Genomic DNA, 22251 nt, shown 5'->3' with positions numbered 1-22251 from the left:
ATCGGAGCCTTCAGCCTCCCGCAGTGAGGCTGCCACGTGCAGGGCTGGGGCGCGGGGCCTGGACGCATCCGTGGACTTGGAGGCTGGCCTGGGCCTGCACCTCCCATCCCCAGCTGCCCGCAGCCCCCAGTGACTTGGGCTCCCCGGGAGAGCCCTCCCCTCTCGGCAGGAGGGGGCCGACTCGGGGAGAAATGGCAGTTTAGGGCCTAGGGGGCCACGTGACCCTCCCCCAGGAATGTGGTGACGTCATCGGGGGCGTGGTCGTCCCCAAAATTAGGGAGGAAGAGGAAAAAAAAAGACAGAAAAAGTTTTCTTTTCTGGAGTCCCAAACGAGGTGCGGGACGGAAGAGGGGTTGAAGGCCAGAGGCCCGAGGCTTCAAGACCGCTGTCTGGAGTACCCCCGTTCCAGGCCATGTCGGGGCCCACCTGGCTGCCCCCGAAGCAGCCGGAGCCCGCCAGAGCCCCTCAGGGGAGGGCGATCCCACGAGGCACCCCGGGGCCTCCACCGGCCCATGGAGCAGGTAAGGCAGCCCTTGTGAGACAGAAGAGCTACCCGGCTGTGGCGCTCACCTCTGTCCTCCAGCTCCAGCCTCCCGCCCTGCCTGCTTCCTCTTAGCCCTTCCCCAAGCCGGGGGGAACAGCCGCCTGCGCTCTCTTGGGACCCTAGATTTGGGGGAGGAGGTAAGGAGGGGCAAAGAGGGCAGCTCCCCAAATGCACACCCCTCCTGTCCTCCGCCACCCCACCTTTGATCTCTCTTCCCTCAACCCAGCACTCCAGCCCCACCCCAGGGTCAATTTTTGCCCCCTCCCATCTGAGCAGTGTTACCAGGCCCCAGGGGGACCGGAGGATCGGGGGCCGGCCTGGGTGGGGTCCCACGGAGTACTCCAGCGCACGCAGGTGAGAACTGGGATTGCGGGGTGGGATGTGCGGCGTCCCTAGAACCGAGTCTGGGGAACCCAGGACAGGAGAAGGCCTATGGTGATTTGCATTCTTCCCTGCTCTGGCTTCATCCTCAGGGGCTCCCTGCAGACAGGGGGGGCCTTCGCCCCGGAAGCCTGGATGCCGAGATAGACTTGTTGAGCAGCACGCTGGCCGAGCTGAATGGGGGTCGGGGTCATGTGCCACGGCGACCAGAGCGACAGGTGACTCTGCCCCTCCTCCCCATCGGCACCCTGCCCCCTTCTCTGGACTCTCAGACCCAGCCCGACCCCCCGATGTATGTGATGTGCACCTCAGCATGGAGGAAGCACGGCTGCAAGTACCAACATGTCAGCCACTTGAGGACGGGACCTTGCCAAATGCAAAAGCCTGTGCTTCCCCACACCCAGGGTCATTTCCACAAATGTGGGTCCTGGAGTGGGGGCCTTGCTTACGGCTTCTGGCCTGCGTTTCTCCTTAGGCATACGAGCCCCTGCCACCTCCTGCCTACCGCACGGGCTCCCTGAAGCCGAACCCAGCCTCGCCGCTCCCAGCGTCTCCCTATGGGGGCCCCACTCCAGCCTCCTATGCTACTGCCAGCACCCCAGCTGGTCCGGCCTTCCCTGTACAAGTGAAGGTGGCACAGCCAGTGAGGGGCTGTGGCCCACCCAGGCGGGGAGCCTCTCAGGCCTCTGGGCCCCTCCCGGGTCCCCACTTTCCTCTCCCAGGCCGAGGTGAAGTCTGGGGGCCTGGCTATAGAAGCCAGAGAGAGCCAGGGCCAGGGGCCAAAGAGGAAGCTGCTGGGGTCTCTGGCCCTGCAGGAGGAGGAAGAGGAGGCGAGCACGGGCCCCAGGTAAGCCCTGGGGACCTGGGATTTCAGGTCCTACAGGCAATGGGACACTGATTGGGTGGGATGGCTGGTGGTGTTTTAGGGGGCTGGTTTTTTTTTTGAGACAGAGTTTTGCTCTTGTTTGCCCAGGCTGGGGTGCAGTGGTGCCATCTTGGCTCACTGCAACCTCTGGCTCCCGGGTTCAAGTGATTCTCCTGCCTCAGCCTCCCGAGTAGCTGGGATTACAGGCATGCGCCGCCACGCTCGGCTAATTTTTGTATTTTTAGTAGAGATGGGGTGAGCCACCACGCCTGGCTAAGGGGCTGGTTTTGGAGCAGAGTCAGAGGTCTGGGATGTGGAACAGGTAAGGGCGGGGCCGTGGTATGGGGGAGCAGGATAGAACTGCTCACTGGGGCCAGGTACAGTGGCTCACACCTGTAATCCCAGCACTTTGGGAGGCTGAGGCGGGTGGATCACCTGAGGTCGCGAGTTTGAGACCAGCCTGACAAACATGGAGAAACCTCGTCTCTACTAAAAATACAAAATTAGCCAGGCATGGTGGGGCGTGCCTGTAATCCCAGCTACTCGGGAGGTTGAGGCAGGAGAATCGCTTGAACCTGGGAGGTGGAGGTTGCGGTGAGCCGAGATCGCACCATTGCACTCCAGCCTGGGCAACAAGAGCAAAACTCCGTTTCAAAAAAAAAAAAAAAAGAACTGCCCACGGGCCCCTGGGCTGAGATGTTCTCAGATGAGCTTTCTAGCTGGAATTGCCTGGCCACCTTCAGGGACATTACAGCAGTCCCCAGTCTTTTTGGCACCAGGGACCAGTTTTGGGGAAGACAATTTTTCCATGGACTGGGGAGGGCGATGGGAGGGGGATAGTTTCGGGATGATTCAAGCACATTACATTCATTGTGCACTTTATTTCTGTTATAATAATAGAACATACAATATATATAATTGTTTCATTATATATTACAATGTAATATATAACAATGTAATATATAACAACGTAACATATAACGAAACAATTATACAACTCATCATCATGTAGGATCAGTGGGAGCCCTGAACTTGTTTTCCTGCAACTAGACAGTCCCATCTGGGGGTGATGGGAGACAGTGACAGATCATCAGGCATTAGATTCTCATAAGGAGCTCACAAGCTACATCCCTCGAACGCACAGTTCACAATAGCGTTCACACTCTTATGAGAGTCTAATGCCCTGCTGATCTGAGAGGAGGCGGAGCTGAGGTGATAATGCAAGTGATGGGGAGTGGCTGTAAATACAGATGAAGCTTTGCCCATTGCTCACCTCCTGCTGTGCAGCCCAGTTCCTAACAGGCCATGGCCTGGGGGTTGAGGACCCTGGTATTATAGCATCAGGAACTAGAGTAGGACTGAGCCCCTGATTCCCACCTTCCAGGTGCACCTGAGCCAGCCTCCAGAGGATGAGCTGGACAGGCTGACGAAGAAGCTGGTGCACGACATGAACCACCCGCCCAGCGGGGAGTACTTCGGTGAGCTGAGGCTGTGGAGCGGGTGGGGCGTGGGAAGGGAGGCTGGGAGACAGAGGCAACAGTGGCTTCCTGGGTCTGTGAAGACTGATGCTGTTTCTCCCTATCCTCAGGCCAGTGTGGTGGCTGCGGAGAAGATGTGGTCGGGGACGGGGCTGGGGTTGTGGCCCTCGATCGCGTCTTTCATGTGGGCTGCTTTGTGTGTTCTACATGCCGGGCCCAGCTTCGGGGCCAGCATTTCTATGCCGTGGAGAGGAGGGCGTATTGCGAGGGCTGCTACGTGGTGAGTGGCTGGGGTTGTGGGGAGGGAGTCAGCGACTGGATGCAGGGAGCTTCCATCCAAGGTGGGAACTAGAGCATCCAAGCCCAAAGGAGGAACGGTGCTAAAAGGCAGGTGACTGAAAGTGATGTACAAACAGAGAGGAATTCTGGAAGTATCAAGCAAGTAGCTTAACACTGGTGGCTGGAGGGAAGGATGCAGCTCTTACAAGTGTGGAGCGTCTTACAGTTAAAGAGAATGTGTTAGATTCCCACGACACCCCTGTGAGGCAGGTATTACTACTGATTCCTGTTCCTCTTTTTCTTTCTTTCTTTATTTAATTTGAGACAGAGTCTCGCTCTGTTGCCCAGGCTGGGGCGCAGTGGCACGATCTCTGCTCACTGCAACCTCAGCCTCCCCTGGTTCAAGCGATTCTCATGCCTCAGCCTCCCGAGTAGCTGGGATTACAGGTGCCCACCACCACACCCAGCTAATTTTTGTATTTTTAGTAGAGACAGAATTTTACCATGTTGGCCAGGCTGTTCTTAAACTCCTGGCCTCAAGCAGTCCGCCCACTCTGTCCTCCCAAAGTGCTGGCATTACAGGCGTGAGCCACTGCACCCAGCCTGATGCCTGTTTTTCTCATAGTGGTTAAATACTGTGTGTAGTGCTGGGACCTGAACTCAGATCTGGTCAAGTCTGCCTTTCACCGAATTACATGCAGGGGGCTGCAGAAATTAGATGGCTGGGTTGCTGGGGTGCCTGTTGTGCTGCCATGGCTCCCGCCTGCTCCCAGACCTTCCTGCCTTCCTTCCCAACAGGCCACCCTGGAGAAATGTGCCACGTGCTCCCAGCCCATCCTGGACCGGATCCTGCGGGCTATGGGGAAAGCCTACCACCCTGGCTGCTTCACCTGCGTGGTGTGTCACCGTGGCCTCGACGGCATCCCCTTCACGGTGGATGCTACGAGCCAGATCCACTGCATTGAGGACTTTCACAGGTCAGGCCCAGGCTCCACCTCGTCTTACAATGTCTGACCTTTCCTGTCTCTTTCATCTCTTCATGCCCCAGGACTGTCTCTTCCTGTTTCCCACCCCTGGCCCTCCTTCATTCTTTGTTATTGTTATTTTTTAGAGACAAGAGTTTCACTCTGTTGCCCAGGCTGGAGTGCAATGGCAAATGATCATAGCTCACTGCAGCCTCCAACTCCTGGGCTCAAGTGATCCTCCCACCTCAGCCTCCTGAGTATCTGGGACTACAGGTGCACACGCCACCATGCCTGGCTAGTTTTCTTCGTTTTTTGTTAGCTTTTTTTTTTTTTTTTTTGAGATGGAGTCTCGCTCTGTCACCCAAGCTGGAATGCAGTGGCAGGATCTCAGCTCACTGCAACCTCTGCCTCCTGGGTTCAAGTGATTCACCTGCCTCAGCCTCCTGAGTAGCTGGGATTACAGGCGTGTGCCACCACGCCTTGCTAATTTTTTTTTTTTTTTTTTGTATTTTTTGTAGAGACAGGGTTTCATCATGTTGGCCAAGCTGGTCTCAAACTCCTGAGCTCAAGCGATCCACCTGCCTCGGCCACCCAAAGTGCAGGGATTGCAGGCGTGAGCCACTGCACCCAGTCTTCTTCTGTTTTTTAATAAAGACATGGTCTTGCTGTGTTGCCTAGGCTGGTCTTGAACGCCTGGCATCAAGTAATCCTCCTGCCTTGGCCTCCCAAAGTGGGGGCATTACAGGCTAGAGCCACTGCACCTAGCCTCTCTCATTCTCTTTGACATCATCCCTTCCCCAAGACCTAAGGTCATACCTCTGGCCTCCCTGAATCCCTCCTATGCCCCATCTTCTCTGGGTTCCATTGTTGGTACCCTGCAACCCCAAGGCTTGATGGCCTTCTTGGTTCTCTTCCCCCGCAGGAAGTTTGCCCCAAGATGCTCAGTGTGCGGTGGGGCCATAATGCCTGAGCCAGGTCAGGAGGAGACTGTGAGAATTGTTGCTCTGGATCGAAGTTTTCACATTGGCTGTTACAAGTGTGAGGTCAGGGGCCCCCAGCACGTGCAAGGGGCTGGCAGTGTCTGCGGTGCTGGGTAGAGCACGAGACGGGGAACACAGAGATCTGGGGCTGATGGAAATCTGTTGCTTCTTTCTTTCTTTTTTTTTTTTTGAGATGGAGTCTCGATCTGTGGCCCAGGCTGGAGTGCAGTGACACGATCTTGGCTCACTGCAACCTCCACCTCCCGGGTTCAGGCAAGTCTCCTGCCTCAGCCTCCTGAGTAGCTGGGATGACAGGTGCTGGCCACCACGCCTGGCTGATTTTTGTATTAGTAGAGACAGGGTTTCACCGTATTGGCCAGGCTGGTCTCGAACTCCTGACCTTGTGATCCGCCCGCCTCGGCTTCTCAAAGTGCTGGGATTACAGGCGTGAGCCACCGCACCCGGCCAATTGTTGCTTCTTTTTCAACAGGAGTGTGGGCTGCTGCTCTCCTCTGAGGGCGAGTGTCAGGGCTGCTACCCGCTGGATGGGCACATCTTATGCAAGGCCTGCAGCGCCTGGCGCATCCAGGAGCTCTCAGCCACCGTCACCACTGACTGCTGAGTCTTCCTAGAAGTACCTGCTGGGTTCTCAGTTCCAGTTTCCATCCTTCGATTGATCACCCTCCCTGACATCCACCTGTATGACTTCATCACCAAATGCTGTCTCCTCTTTCTTCAATCAAGAAATAATAATCCCTCGAGTTTACAAAACACTTCCAAGTCTGCTGTCTTATCTGATTCTCCCAGTAGCCCATTACAAGCCCAGTTATTGTTACTACCTGCATTTTTTTTCTTTTTTTTTTGAGACGGAGTCTGGCTCTGTCACCTACGCTGGAGTGCAGTGATGCCATCTCGGCTCACTGCAACCTCCGCCTCCCGGGTTCAAGTGATTCTCTTGCCTCAGCTTCTCGAGTAGCGGGGTTTACAGGCGCCTGCCACCATGCCTGGCTAATTATTTGTTTATTTTTTTGAGATGGAGTCTTGCTCTGTCACCCAGGCTGGAGTACAGTGGTACAATCTCGGCTCACTGGAAGCTCCGCCTCCCGGGTTCACACCATTCTCCTGCCTCAGCCTCCCGGGTAGCTGGGACTATAGGCACCCACCACCATGCCCAGCTAATTTTTTGTATTTTTAGTAGAGACAGGATTTCACTGTGTTAGCTAGGATGGTCTTGATCTCCTGACCTCGTGATCCACCCACCTCGTCCTCCCAAAGTGCTGGGATTACAGGTGTGAGCCACTGCGCCCAGCCAATTTTTGTATTTTTGGTAGAGATGGAGTTTCACCACGTTGGTCAGGCTGGTCTCAAACTCCTGACCTCAAGTGATCTGCCCGCTTCGGCCTCCCAAAGTGTTGGGATTACAGGCGTGAGCCACCGCGCCCGGCCACTGTCTGCATTTTTACATGTGAGGATGCCAGAGGAGAGTGACTCCCCCAGATTACATGGTTCTTAAATCGTGGAACCTGGGTCTTTTTGGCTCAGGTCCAGTTTTTTTGGACAACTCTTGTAATCTGTCACTACCCACCTCTCAGTGCTGGGAGCAAGCATGCCTTAGGGAGGAAGCAAGATTTCCTATATGTATCTATTTTGAGACAGGGTCTCACTCTGTTCCCCAGGCTAGAGTGCAGTGGTGAAATTCAAGGCAGCCCTGAACTCCTCGGCTCAAACAGTCCTCCTAGCTTAGCCTCCCCAGTAGCTAGGACCACAGGGGCATCCTACCAAGCCCAGTTATTATTTTTTTGTGCGTAGATGGGATCTTGCTATGTTGCCCAGGCTAGTCCTGAACTCTTGGGCTCAAGTCCTCCCTCCTCAACCTTCCCAAGTGCTGGGATCACAGGTGTGAGCCACTGTGCCTGGCCCTAAATATTCTGTAAAGGGGTCTTGCTATGTTGCCCACACAGGTCTTCAACTCCTGGGCTCAAGTGATCCTCCCACCTCGGCCTCCCAAAGCGCTGGGACTGCAGGCGTGAGTCACCTCAGCTGGCCTTCCTATTAGGTCTCACACTCAATTCTGAGAGGGGCCTTGGTGTTACTCCCGGGCGTGGCAGTCCACTGAATGTGGGCGGTCCATACTGTTTCGGGCCTTAACTTACAGCCTATATCATCCAAGTACTGAGTGGGGTTAAAACTGAGATCTACCAATTTTCCTTAAAGATGGGGCGTTTTTGTCGAGGAAGATCAGGAATGGCGGACTTTGCATTTAGTGCGCACTGTGGCACCCACTTTTGGCTGGATATTTGGAGCAGAAAATGGTGGGAGACGATGCTTTAAAATGGTTGCTTCCATCTTCCATCCCCTAAACGCGCTTCCCAAGTCCACGTCCTGCCCGAGGAGAGGACGAAACCCCCCCGGTGAGGTCAGGAGGCCCGTAGGGGGAACACGGCTGGATGAGAACTGGCTCAGACCCCCCTACACATCCGGGGTCGCGCGATCCTCGACTTCTGCCCTCGGAAGCTCTCCCTTCGCGCCCAGAGAGCGCCTTCGCCCCCCGAGGCCGCGCTTGGCCCAGCCGAGTTCCCGTAGTTCCTAAAACTCTAGCCATTCTCGTCTCGAAAAACCGCGCGAGACTTGCGAGAACCCCGCCCCTTCCCGTCACGTCCTGCTTTCCCCGCCCATCGCGCTCGGTTCGTTAGTTCCAGTTCGGGCCGCGAGGGGGGAGCTTTGTGCCTCGGAGGCGTGGGTGACGCAGGCGCAACGCGGGCCGCGCTCGCTACCGCCCATCCTTGGTTGTCCCACTTTTGTTCCCCTCTCTTTGGCCCTGTAACCAAGAGCTCCGTCTTCGTCTCGCCCTCCTCGTCGTCCTCGTCGCGCGCCCGCGGCCCAGGTCGCCCTGAAATCCAGCCCGTCCGAGCGCGAGTCCAACGGCCGCGGCCGCTCCCAGGTGGGGGAGGGGAGGAGCCTGGGGGCCCCGCTGGGGCGGGAGAGGAACCGGGGGCCACGGGGGCGTGCTGGGAGACCCTCGGGGCGAGTGGAAGCATTGGAGCCGCGTCCTGAGGCCCAGGATGGTGGGGGCCGCGGAGGGCTGGCCTTGACGGGAGGGAAGCGGGCGAGGTGCCCGCGAGGGACGATCTCTTCCTCCGCTTGTCCTTTTGCACCACCCTGACCGCCCCTCCCCGGTCCCCAGGCCCCCTCAGACCGCGCCATGGGTGACAGTGATGACGAGTACGATCGAAGGCGCAGAGACAAGTTCAGAAGAGAGCGCAGCGACTACGACCGTTCCCGCGAGAGAGATGAAAGACGTCGAGGGGACGATTGGAATGACAGGTGAGCCGTTTTTAACTTCTTCTTGTCCCCATTTAATGCCGTTTCACGCCACCCGCGTCGCTTTTCTTTTTCCCCCTTGTAATTTTTATGAGGGCGAACCCTATGAAATGGCTCATTGGATCGTTTGCTGTTGTTCAGCCTATTTGTTGTTGGCCAAGTAACTAGCTGTGTGGCTTGGTTTTTTAAATTCTCAGCAGATCAGAGCAATAGAGCTAAGAGTTTGAGAATGAAAAAGCACTGTTTATACATGCACGAAAAACGTGCTTTTTTGCTTTCTTTTTGTTTTGTTATGGAGATGGGGTCTTGTTCTGCCCTGGCTGGAGTGCATTGTGGTGCAGTCATAGCAGCTTCCACCTCCTGGGCTCAACCGATCCTCCTGCCTCAGCCTCCTGAGAAGTTGGGAGTACAGGGGGAGGCCATCACGCCTGGCTAACTTTTAAAAATTATTATTATTATTTCGAGACAGGGTCTCGCTCTGTCGGCTAGCCTGGAGTGCCGTGGCGCAGTCTTGGTTCACTGCAGCCTCCGCCTCTGGGGTTCAAGTAATTCTCCTGCCTCAGCCTCCCGAGTAGCTGGGATTGCAGGCACCCGCCACCACACCTGGCTAATTTTTGTATTTTTAGTAGAGACGGGGTTTCACCATGTTGGCCAGGCTGGTTTGGAACTCCTGACTTCAGGTGATTCACCCAGCTTAGCCTCCCAAAGTGCTGGGATTACAGGCATGAGCCACAGTACCTGGTCTAAAATTATTTTTTGTAGAGACAGAGTCTTGCTCTGTTGCCCAGGTTGTAAATTATATTTTAGGAAGATTGCTTCAGAAAAATAATAATGTAGAGTTGATCTGACTGGAGAGGTTGTCAGACTATTTCCCTGACAATATATGATTAGGTTTTTTGTCACTGTTTTGCCTAAAATCTCAGAGTTTATTGGGTGGTGCTGATTGGATTGATTGATTATAAGATGTGGTTATTGACCTGAGGATGTTACAGTGTGGGCTTGGCCTGGGGGTTCAGAATGGCCATGGATGTATTCTGTAAATGAGAATAAATAGCGGAAGTTATAAAGAGGATAAGCATTAAGGGAACAGATCTCTAAAGGAGGGGAGCGGTGCTGGAGGTGGTGTGTCAGGGACCCACTGGAAAGTGACACTTAGCTAGACTTAGAAAGATAAGTGGGAATTCCCCAGACACGAGTGACACGAACAGCTTGGAGTTGTGGACATAATGTGTGCTTTTAGCATATTCTAGTTTGGTTAGAGTCCTGTTTCTCAGGATGTCCGCAGACCATAGGGAGTCTCCGAGGCTAAAATTATTTTTTGTGCTAATGTTTACATATTATTGTCATTTCCACTGATGGTGCCATAGCAGTGGTGGGTAAAACTGCTGATGCTTTAGCAAACATCAAGGCAGTGACAGCAAAGAGTTTAAAAAAAAAAAAAGAAAAAGCCAGCTGGGCGCGGTGGCTTATACCTGTAATCCCAGTACTTTGGGAGGCCAAGACGGGCAGATCATGAGGTCAAGAGATCGAGACCATCCTGGCCAACATTGTGAAACCCCATCTCTACTAAAAATAGAAAAAGTTAGCCAGGTGCCCTGGTATGCGCATGTAGTCCCAGCTACTCGGGAGGCTGAGACAGGAGAATCACTTGAACCTGGGAGGCAGAGGTTGCAGTGAGCCGAGATCGTACCACTGCACTCCCGCCTGGCGACAGAGCAAGACTACGTCTCAAAAAAAAAAAAAAAAGCCAGTTCTATCAATGGTTCTTGATGAAAGAGTAAAACATTTAATTTGATTAAATTGGACTCTTGACTGTATGTCTTTGTTTTTGACATAAAATCTCTCTCTGTTGCCCAGGCTGGAGTGCAGTGGTGCAATGTCAGCTCACTGCAGCCTCCACCTCCCGGGTTCAGGCGCTTCTCCTGCCTCAGCCTCTCGAATAGCTGGGACTCCTGACCTCAAGTGCTTCGGCCTCTCAAAGTGCTAGGATTACAGGCCTGCATTAGTTTTCTTGAGCAAGAGTATGCATGTGATTGAGTGAGCTGAACTAACAGCTTTTTTCCATGGGACATTATTTTTACTTGAATGAATGACAAACAGTGATTGTTCATACTTGGGTATTTGGCAGACATCTTGAAAATGAACTGAGAACCTGTTACTTCAGTGTAAGCTGTCAGTATTTGTTGCCAGTGATGAAGTAGCACTTTCCAGTGAAAATTAAAATTTTGGGCCGACGCAGTGGCTCATGCCTGTAATACCAACACTTTGGGAGGAGAAGGTGGGTGGATTGCTTGAGCCCAGGAATTTGAGAACAACCTGGGCAATGTGGTGAAATCTGTCGGTACAAAAAAATACAAAAATTAGCTGGGGGTGGTGGCACATGCCTGTAGTCCCAGCTACTCAGGAGGCTGAGGCGGGAGGATGGCTTGAGCCTGGGAGGTCGAGGTGGGAGTGAGCCTTGATTGCACCACTGCACTCCAGCTTGGGCAACAGAGAAATACCTTGTCTAAAAAAAAAAAGGAAATTAAAATTTTGGAAAACTTCTATCTACTAATGTGAGCTTGACAGCTTCCCATTAAGTAAAGACTTTTTTGGTGAGATAGGCAGTGATGCTGATGCATACATTTTGATATTGTGTGAGACATATCAAAGTCCATTCAAAGGGCAAGATAGAAGAGTGCATTTTAATGTAGCAGAGAAAGAAATATTCACTGATACTATTTCAGATTGAAGGTTCTAACTAGCCTGTGAGAAACTACTTCCGTCTTGGACAAGGTAGCATAAAGAAAAGATAAAAAAGAACCTATTTCTTGTTGAATTTTGCGTAGTATCCAAAATGAATGTCTACAGTTAATCTGAAAAGGCTTTTTCAACTCCTTATTAGTGTGAGGCCTGATTATCTGTTTTTTTTTTTTTTTTAAACGGGGTGTTACTCTGTTGCCCAGGTTGGAGTGCAGTGGCACAATCATGGCCATGGGTCACTGCAGCCTTGACTTCCCCAGGCTCAGGTGATCCTCCCATCTCAGCCTCCTGATTAGTTGGGACTACAAGTGTATGCCACCACACCCAGCTAATTTTTTTTCTTTCTTTCTTTTTTTTTTTTTTTGAGATGGAGTCTCACTCTGTTGCCCAGGCTGGAGTATAGTGGCATGATCTGGGCTCACTGCAACCTCTGCCTCCTGGGTTCAAGCGATTCTCCCACCTCAGCCTCCCAAGTAGTTGGGATTACAGGTGTCTGCCACCACCCCTGGCTAATTTTTGTGTATTTAGCAGAGACAGTGTTTTGCCATGTTGGCCAGACTGGTCTCAAACTTCTGACCTCAAGTGATCTTCCCGCCTTGGCCTCCCAGAGTGCTGGGATTACAGGCGTGAGCCACCACTTCTAGCCAGCCAGCTAATTTCTGTATTTTTAGTAGAAAGGTGGTTTCACCATGTTGCCCCAGCCTGGTCTTGAACTCCTGGGCTCAGGCAATCCACCTGCTTTGGCCTTCCAAAGTGCTAGCATTCATTACAGATGTGAGCCATCATGCCCGGCCTGCCTCATTTTTCAAATAGAACAGAATATCTCAACAGATTTCAGTGTAGAAGCTATCCTCTACAAAGCCAGAACTTGGAGAGATTGGTGACAATGTAAAAACAACGCCACTTTTTCTCACCAGAATTTTTCTGGAAAATAATCACTTTTCATAAAAACATGTGATCTATTTCATCTTACTGCGTAATTTAAAAATGAAGGTTTTGGAATGTTTTGTTTTAATTTTGAATATAGTAAGTATTGATAGATGTAACCCACATAAGCAGAAACTCTTTGATGTCCTCAGTCATTTTTAAGAGTATGAAGGGGCTGAGGCAGGAGAATTGCTTGAGCCCAGGAGGCGGAGGCTGTAGTGAGCCGAGAGTGAGATTGCGCTACTGCACTCCAGCCTGAGCAACAGAGTGAGACTGTCTCCAAAAAAAAAAAAAAAAGAAGAAGAAGATGAGGATAGGGGAGGCCGGGTGACTGGTTGGGAGGTTGGTGACTGGTGGGGAGGCTGGTCGAGAGGCTGGAGTGACAGCCAGGAGCCCAAGTTAAAACAACAGTGTTGCTTACTGGCATTGAAGTAAGGGTGTGATGTGATGAGACTTGTGTTTGAGGAAGGTCCGCCTGCCAGTGGGGAGACAGAAGCGAGAGACCAGAAGCAGGTGGGCAGCCAGGGCTGCAGGAGCCACACTGGACAAGGACAAGGACTAGGACAGGTTGTGTGGGGATGGCAGAGTGTGGGACAGCTTTGATAGGCTTTGAGGCAGAGGATTAGCAGGAGCAGTAATTAGCGGTGAGGGTAGTGAATGACAGCTGGGGAGAGATGCTGTTCCGTTACAGCAGAGTGGGGAGTCAGGGGACGAAAAGACATTTAGGCCCATAATGGTGGGATGAATAGGATTGATTCTGTTTTTTTTTGTTTTTTGGGACGGAGTCTTGCCCTGTTGCTCAGGCTGGAGTGCAGTGGTGCGATCTCGGCTCACTGCAAGCTCCGCCTCCCAGGTTCACGCCATTCTCCTGCCTCAGCCTCTTGAGTAGATGAGACTAAGGGTGCCTGCCACCACAACCGGCTAATTTTTTTTGTATTTTTAGTAGAGACGGGGTTTCACCGTGTTAGCCAGGATGGTCTCAATCTCCTGACCTCGTGATCCACCCGTCTCAGCCTCCCAAAGTGCTGGGATTACAGGCGTGAGCCACCGTCCCCAGCCAAATAGGCTTGATTCTGACAGGTTGAATTTGAGGGGGTGATGGACTTCTAGTGGGGGATGATTTTAAGAAAGTTCTTTTTATTTTTAGAGACAGGATCTCCCTCTGTCACCCGGGCTGAATGCACTGGTGCAATCGAAGCCTGCCGCAGCCCCGACCTCCTGCCCGTGAGCGGGCCTGTAGCAGGGGTGATTCATGTGGGTCTGGAGCTTAGGTGGAAGGCCAGGCTGAGAGAACAGTTGGAGAACCATCAGTTCTTGGGTATTGGCTGAACTCACGGAGTTAGACAAGAATCTTTGTTTTGTTTTGTTTTGAGACAGGGTCTCTATTGCCAAGGCTGGAGTGCAGTGGCTTGCCCCGACTAGAGAAAAATCTTTTTCTGTTAGGAGTGAAGTTTTATAATTGTAGGCTTTTTTTTTTTTTTTTTTTGAGACGGAGTCTCGCTCTGCCACCCAGGCTGGAGTGCAGTGGCCGGATCTCAGCTCACTGCAAGCTCCGCCTCCCGGGTTTTATGCCATTCTCCTGCCTCAGCCTCCCGAGTAGCTGGGACTACAGGCGCCCGCCACCTCGCCCGGCTAGTTTTTTGTATTTTTTAGTAGAGACAGGGTTTCACCGTGTCAGCCAGGATGGTCTCGATCTCCTGACCTCGTGATCCGCCCGTCTCGGCCTCCCAAAGTGCTGGGATTACAGGCTTGAGCCACCGCGCCCGGCCTATAATTGTAGGCTTTTTAGTCTGGTATTTCAGGGTGTAAGAAGGGCCTGTTTAAAGAGCGTGGCTGTGGCATATCCAGCTGCATCTTTAATTATTGTTACCTTTTTAAAAAATAAAAAAAAAATTTTTTTTTTTTTTTTTTTTGAGACTTGCTCTGTCGCCCAGGCTGGAGTGCAGTGGCCGGATCTGAGCTCACTGCAAGCTCCGCCTCCCGGGTTTTACGCCATTCTCCTGCCTCAGCCTCCCAAGTAGCTGGGACTACAGGCGCCCACCACCTCGCCCGGCTAGTTTTTTGTATTTTTTAGTAGAGACGGGGTTTCACCGTGTTAGCCAGGATGGTCTCGATCTCCTGACCTCGTGATCCGCCCGTCTCGGCCTCCCAAAGTGCTGGGATTACAGGCTTGCGCCACCGCGCCCGGCCTAAAAAATGTTTTATAGGGATGGGGTCTCACTATTGCCCAGGTTGGTCTTGAACTGGCCTCAAGTGATCTTCTGCCTCGGCCTCTCAAAGTGCTTGGATTACAGGCATGAGCCACCATGCCCAACCTTTAATCTTTGTTACTTGTTCTTACCTCCAGAGAGTGGGACCGTGGCCGTGAGCGCCGTAGTCGGGGTGAATATCGGGACTATGACCGGAATCGGCGAGAGCGCTTCTCGCCACCTCGCCATGAACTCAGCCCGCCACAGAAGCGCATGAGGCGAGACTGGTGAGATGGAGCGGTTTCCCTCTTCTCCCCTTCGCCTCAGTTCCGCTTGGGCCTCCCCTTTCTCCCCTCACCTGTGCCTAAATCTTTGTCATTTCCTTTTCTCAACTTCCCATCACCCATTGTTTCTTTGTCCCTTGAAACCCTTGTCTGGGAGACCATGCTGTGTGTACCCCTGTCTATCTGTCCTCCTTCATGCTCTGGGGAGGTGACTCCTTTCTCTGCCTTACTTTTGTGTCCCCCACCCTCAGGGATGAGCACAGCTCTGACCCATACCACAGTGGCTATGAGATGCCCTATGCTGGGGGGGGTGGGGGCCCAACTTATGGCCCCCCTCAGCCCTGGGGCCACCCCGATGTCCACATCATGCAGCACCATGTCCTGCCTATCCAGGCCAGGTAAGGGCCGGGCTTTTCGGGAGAAGGGGGTTGGTAGGCCTGGGGGATGGATGGGGTTGCTGAAGGCCATGGCTGAAGCCAGGGAGTGGGTCAGGCCCACAGAGACATGTCCCTGGGATGGGGGTAGTAGCTGTTGGGGTTTGGGGTGATGTCCATGGTGGGCAAAGAAGGGGGGCACCTGGCTACTTTGGCCCCTGTAGCCTCCAACCCTTCCCCAACAACCAAGCCTTTCTGACTGGGGTCCCCTCCAGGCTGGGCAGCATCGCAGAGATCGACCTGGGTGTGCCGCCGCCTGTGATGAAGACCTTTAAGGAGTTTCTCCTCTCCCTGGATGACTCGGTGGATGAGACGGAGGCCGTCAAGCGCTATAATGACTATAAGCTGGATTTCCGGAGGCAGCAGATGCAGGATTTCTTCCTGGCGCACAAAGATGAGGAGTGGTGAGTGCCCCTGCTTCCCTGGATCTCTGCCCTGGCATGTCCCCCTGGCCCCGCTGGTGGAGCCGCGGCCCTGTCCTCTTCCCAGTTTCCCCTGTCCGGAACTTTCTGGGGGTGGGGGTCGGGAAGTATGACAGCATTGGCTGATGGGGTCTCCCCCTCACTTCAGCGACTGCCACGGCCCCCGCCCTGCCCTATCTCCTGTCCTGCTGTCCTCAGAGAGTGGGACACCTCCAGGCAGCAGGCCAGAGCCACCTGGCCCCTTGGGGCAGCAAACAGGCCGCTTCCCATTTGCTGGTGTTGGGTCATTGTCATCCCTGATCACCAGGACCCCATGTGACTGTGGCATCCTCCTAAAGCGACGAGTGAATCCAGACAGGAAAAGCAAAGATCTCAGGGTCATTTGACAGAAAAAGAATTTTAATTTTTTTTTCCTTTTGTGGATGTTTTAATTTTAATCAACCATCTTTTCCCCCCTTCCTGCTCCTCCTCCTCCTCCTCATCCTCTTTCTGCTCCTCCTCCTTGAAAAGAGCCAGAACTGGGAACTACACCCGCTCATCGACGGAGCTCGGAGCAAACCCACCTCCACCCCCACCATACCCAGCCCATACATGAGCCCCTGGGCTGAGCTGCGCGGCCCGGCCAGGCAGACAGGCAGGGCACTGCTGTGCACAATGCAGCAGTTTAGCTGAATGTGATTGCTCAGGCAGCTAGCCAGTCAGGCCCCACTGCGGAGTCCCGCGGGGCAGGGCATCTCGGCCGGGCGCCCAGCCAGGAGCCAGCCGGTGGCCCACCAGCCAGCATGGGCCCTGGGCGCCGCTAGTTAAATCTTGAGCTCTGTTTGACCAAGCGGCCAAGGTAAAGATCCTGGAGGTGATGCCTGCGGCTTTCCTTTCCTCCTCCGCCCCACTCGTGGTTCTGTTCTGTCTTCGCTGTCCCCTCTCAAATTGCTCTGTGTCTTTGTCCTAATCTCTCACGCACTTTCATTCTTCTCTGTCCCTGTTCTTGCTCCCTGCCTAACACTGCCTTCCGCCCTGTTGGTTTTTTCAGTTTCTCTCTCTTTAGTTTTTCCCTTTGTTTTGGTTTCTGGGACTTTCTCACACTTTCCCCTTTCCTCCCTTTCCCCTTTTCCTCATACTCCTCATTTCTTCTGTTTTCCCCCTGAGGTCCTATTTGAAATGTTTTATTTTTCTTTTCCTCCCTAACCTTCCAGCCCTCTCCTGTCTCTCCCCTGTGGGCAGGACCTGAGGCTCTAAAGGGCACTCCAGTCTCTCCCTTCGGTCTTTCCTGTCCCTTCACCGTCTTGCTTATCTTCCCACGGGTGGAGAAAGGTGCCCTGCCTCTGGGCTTTTGCTATCTGGCCCCCTCTGTCTTCCACCTTGGGGTGGAGGGAGTTGGCGGGAGCAGTTTTTGAATGACTGCAGTTTGGGGTTGGTGAGGAGAGGGAGGTTCTTCAGGGCCTGCTATTTCCTGAGCCTTCCTCTCTGAAGCTTTGGGAAATGACACCTTTTGACTAGTTAGTGTTTCCCAGAGACTTAAAGTGGCAAATCTGCCTCTCCAACCCTGGCGTCCCCCTGTAGTCATTGGTCTTCCCAAATCCAGAGCTCTTAGTTCCTGGTTTTCCCCCAGATCTTCTCAGAGCACAACTTCTGGTTCCTTTTGGGGTGTTGGGTGGTTCTAGTGCAACCCTATCCCCTAATCTCTCTGTTTTGATGAACTTTTGTGGGTGTGAGAGGATGGGGGCTATGCCCTGTCTTTCCTGGGCCCCTTCCCACATCCTGGCTTTGGCTTCCAGTAATTGTTTTGTCTTTCCCTCCCCCGCTTCGTTCCCAGGTTTCGGTCTAAGTACCACCCAGATGAGGTGGGGAAGCGTCGGCAGGAGGCCCGGGGGGGCCTGCAAAACCGTCTGAGGGTCTTCCTGTCCCTCATGGAGACTGGCTGGTTTGATAATCTTCTCCTGGACATAGACAAAGCTGATGCCATCGTCAAGATGCTGGATGCAGGTGTGTGGATTTGGAGGGGTGGCAGGCATTTGGGGTGGGTGTATTTGGGGACCAGGCAGATACGGGTTGACAGGAGCCAGGGCCCTGGGGTTGTGAACTCTGTTCCCTTTGTTGGTAGCTGTGATTAAGATGGAAGGAGGCACAGAGAATGATCTCCGCATCCTGGAGCAGGAGGAGGAGGAGGAACAGGCAGGAAAGCCTGGGGAGCCTGGCAAGAAAGAGGAAGGACGGGCTGGAGCAGGCCTTGGGGACGGGGAGCGTAAAACAAACGACAAGGACGAGAAGAAGGAAGACGGCAAGCAGGTCCGAGCGCCGGGCCTCTAGTGCTGCCTCGGGGTCCAAAGGAGCTACAAGTGCGGGGCTGTGTTCTGGGAGGGGTGGGGAAAATGAACCTGTGGCCTCAGCTGTCAGGGTGGTGGCCCTCTGATAAAGGTGGAAGGGGAGGTTTGACATCCCCAGTGATTGTCTCTTCCCATAGTCCGAGAATGACAGTTCTAATGATGACAAAACGAAGAAGTCGGAGGGTGACGGGGACAAGGAAGAGAAGAAAGAAGACTCTGAGAAAGAAGCCAAAAAGGTGAGGTGTCTATGACCTGGGGTCAGAGTGTCGTTGCTGGGGTCCTGGCACACTGACTTGTCCCTTCCGCTGTGGCTTGGTCAGAGTAGCAAGAAGCGGAACCGGAAGCACAGCGGGGACGACAGCTTTGATGAGGGCAGTGTGTCGGAGTCCGAGTCGGAGTCCGAGAGCGGCCAGGCTGAGGAGGAGAAGGAGGAGGCCGGTAGGGTTTCTTTTCTGCTTCTAACGTGCATTCTAATGCGGGTGGGGAGGTGAGCGGTTGGTGACATTGATGTGGGAGGGAGGGTGGCTTTTAGGGGAAAGCTTCTCTATCCTCCCCATCAAAATCAGTAATAAAAATGCACCAACTCCTTCCTACCCCTTCCTGCCCAGAAGAAGCGCTCAAGGAGAAGGAGAAGCCCAAGGAAGAAGAATGGGAGAAGCCCAAGGATGCCGCCGGGCTGGAGTGCAAGCCGCGGCCGCTGCATAAGACCTGCTCCCTCTTCATGCGCAACATTGCGCCCAACATCTCCCGGGCTGAGATCATCTCTGTGAGTGGGGACCCATGGAGTCGGGGCAGGGCCGATGGAGAAGTGGAGGGCAGAGGGAAGGCAGTGGGGCCCTGCCTGTGACAGATGCCCCCATTTCACCTGTTAGGGAGGCCCCTTCCCCAGGGCCCATGGCCTCTGAGGACTAGTCCTGATCACGCCATTGGCTTTCAGGTGCTGGTGTTTGAAGCCCTTTAGTGGTTTTTCCCTGCCCAAGGATGGGAAGAGTGACAAAGCAGTTAGTCCTAGGGTTCTGAGGACAGTGGGGGATTGGAGGAAGAAGCGAGTGAATCCTTGAGTCACTACATGGGGCTGGTTTTCTGCTTCTTGCAGCTTTGTAAAAGGTACCCAGGCTTTATGCGGGTGGCGCTCTCAGAGCCCCAGCCAGAGAGGAGGTGAGTAACTCGTTGTGTTGGAGGGAAAAGTGCAGGGGAATGTTAATGGCCAACACCAACTCCCTTGCTTGACTGTGCTAACATTTTCTTTCTTATGTAGGTTTTTCCGTCGTGGCTGGGTGACCTTCGACCGCAGTGTTAACATTAAAGAGATCTGTTGGAACCTGCAGAACATCCGTGTGAGTGCTCCGGGTGGGACTGTGGGGAAGAGGAAGGGAGGCTCTCTATGCCCCACGGGACCTCTGCATGACTTTGTTCGTCTGATAGGCCAGTTGTTCTGCATCCTCTTTGACCGTTTCGTCTGCCTACATTGTCTCTGGGCAAGGCTCTAGGGCTGTTACCATGGACAGGACCTATGTGGTCCCCGTCCCCAGGGAGCTTGCAGTCTGATCAATCGCTGGTGCTCAAGAGGGGAGGGTCTTAGAGCTGCTACTTCTCCAGCAAGTGGGGTAAGTGGGATAAGCTTCCAATGATGTCTGCCCTCCAGCTCCGGGAGTGCGAGCTGAGCCCTGGTGTGAACAGGGACCTGACCCGGCGCGTTCGCAATATCAATGGCATCACCCAGCACAAGCAGATTGTGCGCAACGACATCAAGCTGGCGGCCAAGCTGATCCACACGCTGGACGACAGGACCCAGCTTTGGGCCTCGGAACCAGGGACGCCTCCCCTGCCAACGGTCAGTGACTCCCCAAAGGACTTTGTCAGAAGCAGCTGATGGTGCCTCTGCTGTGGGCACCTCTGACCTCACCTATCTGTAGCCTTAACCCCCTTGCACCCACTTGCCTGCTCACTCATTTGTCCCTCCCTGTGTGGGTAGCACCTTCTCCAGCTTCCAGCAGAACGGGGGGATGCTAGTGATCATTTGTGGCTGGGGTGGAACAAAAGCTAAAATGAAGACAAATCTCAAGGGGGCAAAAGGCGCCAGTTATGTCCGGTGAACTCTTGTTCTCTCGCTGCTCTTTCACTTGTAGAAGGTCTCAGGTTACCTCCCCTGAAGGTCTTTCTCTGCCTTACTTGCCTGTCTTCCTCCCACCAGAGCCTGCCCTCACAAAACCCGATCTTGAAGAATATCACCGACTACCTGATCGAGGAAGTGAGCGCTGAGGAGGAGGAGCTGCTGGGGAGCAGCGGGGGCGCCCCTCCTGAGGAGCCTCCTAAGGAAGGGAACCCGGCAGAGATCAACGTGGAGCGGGATGAGAAGTTGATCAAGGTGCCAGTGGCAGCACGGGGCACGTGGGGGCTCAGGTGGTGAGGGCAGGAGCTGAGCACTCGCACTCACTTCCCTTAGGTCTTGGACAAGCTCCTCCTTTACCTGCGCATCGTGCATTCCTTGGATTATTACAACACCTGTGAGTACCCCAATGAGGACGAGATGCCCAATCGCTGTGGCATCATCCACGTTCGGGGGCCCATGCCACCCAACCGCATCAGTCACGGCGAAGGTGAGCTCCAGGTTCCCCTTTGTCGCCGGCTGCCCCTGGCCTCGGTCCTCCAGCCCCTTGCCATCGTCCTTCCTTCTGGCTTCCTTCCCAACCTTCCTTCCTCTGTTCCCAAACCACAGTGCTGGAGTGGCAAAAGACGTTTGAGGAGAAGCTCACGCCATTGCTGAGTGTGCGGGAGTCGCTCTCAGAGGAAGAGGCCCAGAAGATGGGGCGCAAAGACCCGGAGCAGGAAGTGGAGAAGTTTGTCACCTCCAACACGCAGGAACTGGGCAAGGATAAGTGGCTGTGTCCTCTCAGTGGCAAGAAATTCAAGGTCTGGGATGTTGGAGAATGGCCGTGCTACAGTGGTGGGAGGTGGGGTTGAGACAGGAAGCCCCCTAAAGGCCCCTAAAGGGCAGGGGTGGGGGAACTGCTCACTGGACTGGCAGGTGGGAGCTGGAAATCCTTCCAGGTCGGGCCTGGGAGCGAGGCAACCATTACCTGGCTGTCCTGACCCCGCTCCTCTCTCCACCCAGGGTCCTGAGTTTGTGCGCAAACATATCTTCAACAAGCACGCAGAGAAAATTGAGGAAGTGAAAAAGGAGGTGGCGTTTTTTAACAACTTCCTCACTGATGCCAAGCGCCCAGCTCTGCCTGAGATCAAGCCAGCCCAACCACCTGGCCCTGCCCAGAGTAAGATACGATCCATGAAGGTCGCATGTCCCCTCTCCCTTGATTACCCAGGGACTCCCATTTCTCTTTAACATGTCACCCCGAAAAGTTTCTGCCCCATCCTCAGGCCATAGCCCTAGAAGTCAATTGTACCCATCCCCCTCCCACCCCCGCAGTAATTCATGTCCCTGTCCGTGTTGTACTCCCCCCAGGTTTGACCCCGGGACTCCCCTACCCACACCAGACTCCCCAGGGCCTTATGCCCTACGGTCAGCCCCGGCCCCCGATCTTGGGCTACGGAGGTAAGTACAGGAGGGAGATGAAGGGGCTTGGTGAGTGTGTGGTGTTGGGAGAAGGAAACAGAGGATGGAGTTGAGGACATAGTTTTGCAACTCAACACTAATCTCTGTCATAGCTGGTGCTGTCCGCCCTGCAGTCCCTACAGGAGGCCCTCCATACCCCCACGCCCCATATGGTGCTGGTCGAGGGAACTATGATGCCTTCCGAGGCCAGGGAGGTTATCCTGGGAAACCTCGCAACAGGTAAGGAGAAGGGCAGATGTGAAACCTCGCAACAGGTAAGGAGGGCAGACACCCAAGCTTTGTTGCTGCCTGCAAACTCCCTTTTGGGAGCCCCCAGCTCTCATCCTTTACCTCTCATTTCACAGGATGGTTCGTGGAGACCCAAGGGCCATTGTGGAATATCGGGACCTGGATGCCCCAGACGATGTTGATTTCTTTTGAGCCGTCCACCGTTCCTCACTCCTGTATCCATACTCGTGACTACCTTGTCCCATCCAGCTCTGAGAATTTTTTGTACGATCAGCCTTACTGCCAGTAAAAGCACTTCCACAGGGCTCCTGACT

General features: G+C 53.9%; 3 protein-coding genes across 7 annotated transcripts in view; all 3 read left to right on the top strand.

The window, feature by feature from the left end:
- The first annotated feature begins 12 nt into the window (after positions 1–12).
- On the top strand, positions 13–6265 carry TRIP6 (thyroid hormone receptor interactor 6). The gene is made up of 9 exons (XM_050783728.1): positions 13–521; positions 771–898; positions 1018–1143; positions 1401–1772; positions 3175–3268; positions 3379–3548; positions 4346–4524; positions 5435–5555; positions 5983–6265. The coding sequence occupies exons 1-9, from the start codon at positions 413–415 to the stop codon at positions 6112–6114; spliced, it is 1431 nt and encodes a 476-aa protein (XP_050639685.1). The 5' UTR covers positions 13–412; the 3' UTR covers positions 6115–6265.
- Positions 6266–8205: 1940 nt separating this feature from the next.
- Positions 8206–22251, top strand: part of AP1S1 (adaptor related protein complex 1 subunit sigma 1) — a 339237-nt gene continuing 325191 nt past the window's right edge. Inside the window, exon 1 of the mRNA XM_050783896.1 lies at positions 8206–8209. The gene's annotated coding sequence lies outside the window, so the exon portion shown is untranslated. The remainder of the gene's footprint in view (positions 8210–22251) is intronic.
- SRRT (serrate, RNA effector molecule) lies at positions 8324–22242 on the top strand. 5 transcript variants are annotated; one of them, XM_050783665.1, is made up of 20 exons: positions 8324–8433; positions 8677–8816; positions 14830–14958; positions 15207–15353; positions 15605–15793; positions 17625–17794; positions 17913–18097; positions 18273–18371; positions 18456–18573; positions 18744–18901; positions 19232–19293; positions 19394–19472; positions 19781–19969; positions 20330–20503; positions 20582–20735; positions 20855–21048; positions 21251–21407; positions 21587–21688; positions 21802–21928; positions 22054–22242. In XM_050783665.1, the coding sequence occupies exons 2-20, from the start codon at positions 8695–8697 to the stop codon at positions 22127–22129; spliced, it is 2631 nt and encodes an 876-aa protein (XP_050639622.1). In that variant the 5' UTR covers positions 8324–8433; positions 8677–8694; the 3' UTR covers positions 22130–22242. The 5 variants fall into 5 exon arrangements, with proteins under 5 accessions (XP_050639622.1, XP_050639621.1, XP_050639619.1 ...); XM_050783664.1 differs by lacking the exon at positions 8324–8433 and adding an exon at positions 8447–8557 and having other exon boundaries at positions 18747–18901; positions 21599–21688; XM_050783662.1 differs by lacking the exon at positions 8324–8433 and adding an exon at positions 8447–8557 and having other exon boundaries at positions 18747–18901.

Source organism: Macaca thibetana, chromosome 3 (assembly GCF_024542745.1).
Source record: "Macaca thibetana thibetana isolate TM-01 chromosome 3, ASM2454274v1, whole genome shotgun sequence".
Classification (NCBI taxonomy): Eukaryota; Metazoa; Chordata; class Mammalia; order Primates; family Cercopithecidae; genus Macaca; species Macaca thibetana.
The sequence above is the reverse complement of the archived record's forward strand: the minus strand, read 5'-3'. Positions and strand labels throughout refer to the sequence as shown.

Excerpts from the sequence above, each read along its gene's own strand:
- SRRT (XM_050783661.1), top strand. Across the intron at positions 18,574-18,743 it reads GGAGGAGAAGGAGGAGGCCG|AAGAAGCGCTCAAGGAGAAG; the intron begins GTAGGGTTTCTT and ends CTTCCTGCCCAG. Across the intron at positions 19,473-19,780 it reads GGAACCTGCAGAACATCCGT|CTCCGGGAGTGCGAGCTGAG; the intron begins GTGAGTGCTCCG and ends TCTGCCCTCCAG.
- TRIP6 (XM_050783728.1), top strand. The coding sequence starts at position 413 with ATGTCGGGGCCCACCTGGCTGCCCCCGAAGCAGCCGGAGCCCGCCAGA. Across the intron at positions 1,773-3,174 it reads GAGGCGAGCACGGGCCCCAG|GTGCACCTGAGCCAGCCTCC; the intron begins GTAAGCCCTGGG and ends CCCACCTTCCAG. Across the intron at positions 3,269-3,378 it reads GCCCAGCGGGGAGTACTTCG|GCCAGTGTGGTGGCTGCGGA; the intron begins GTGAGCTGAGGC and ends CCCTATCCTCAG.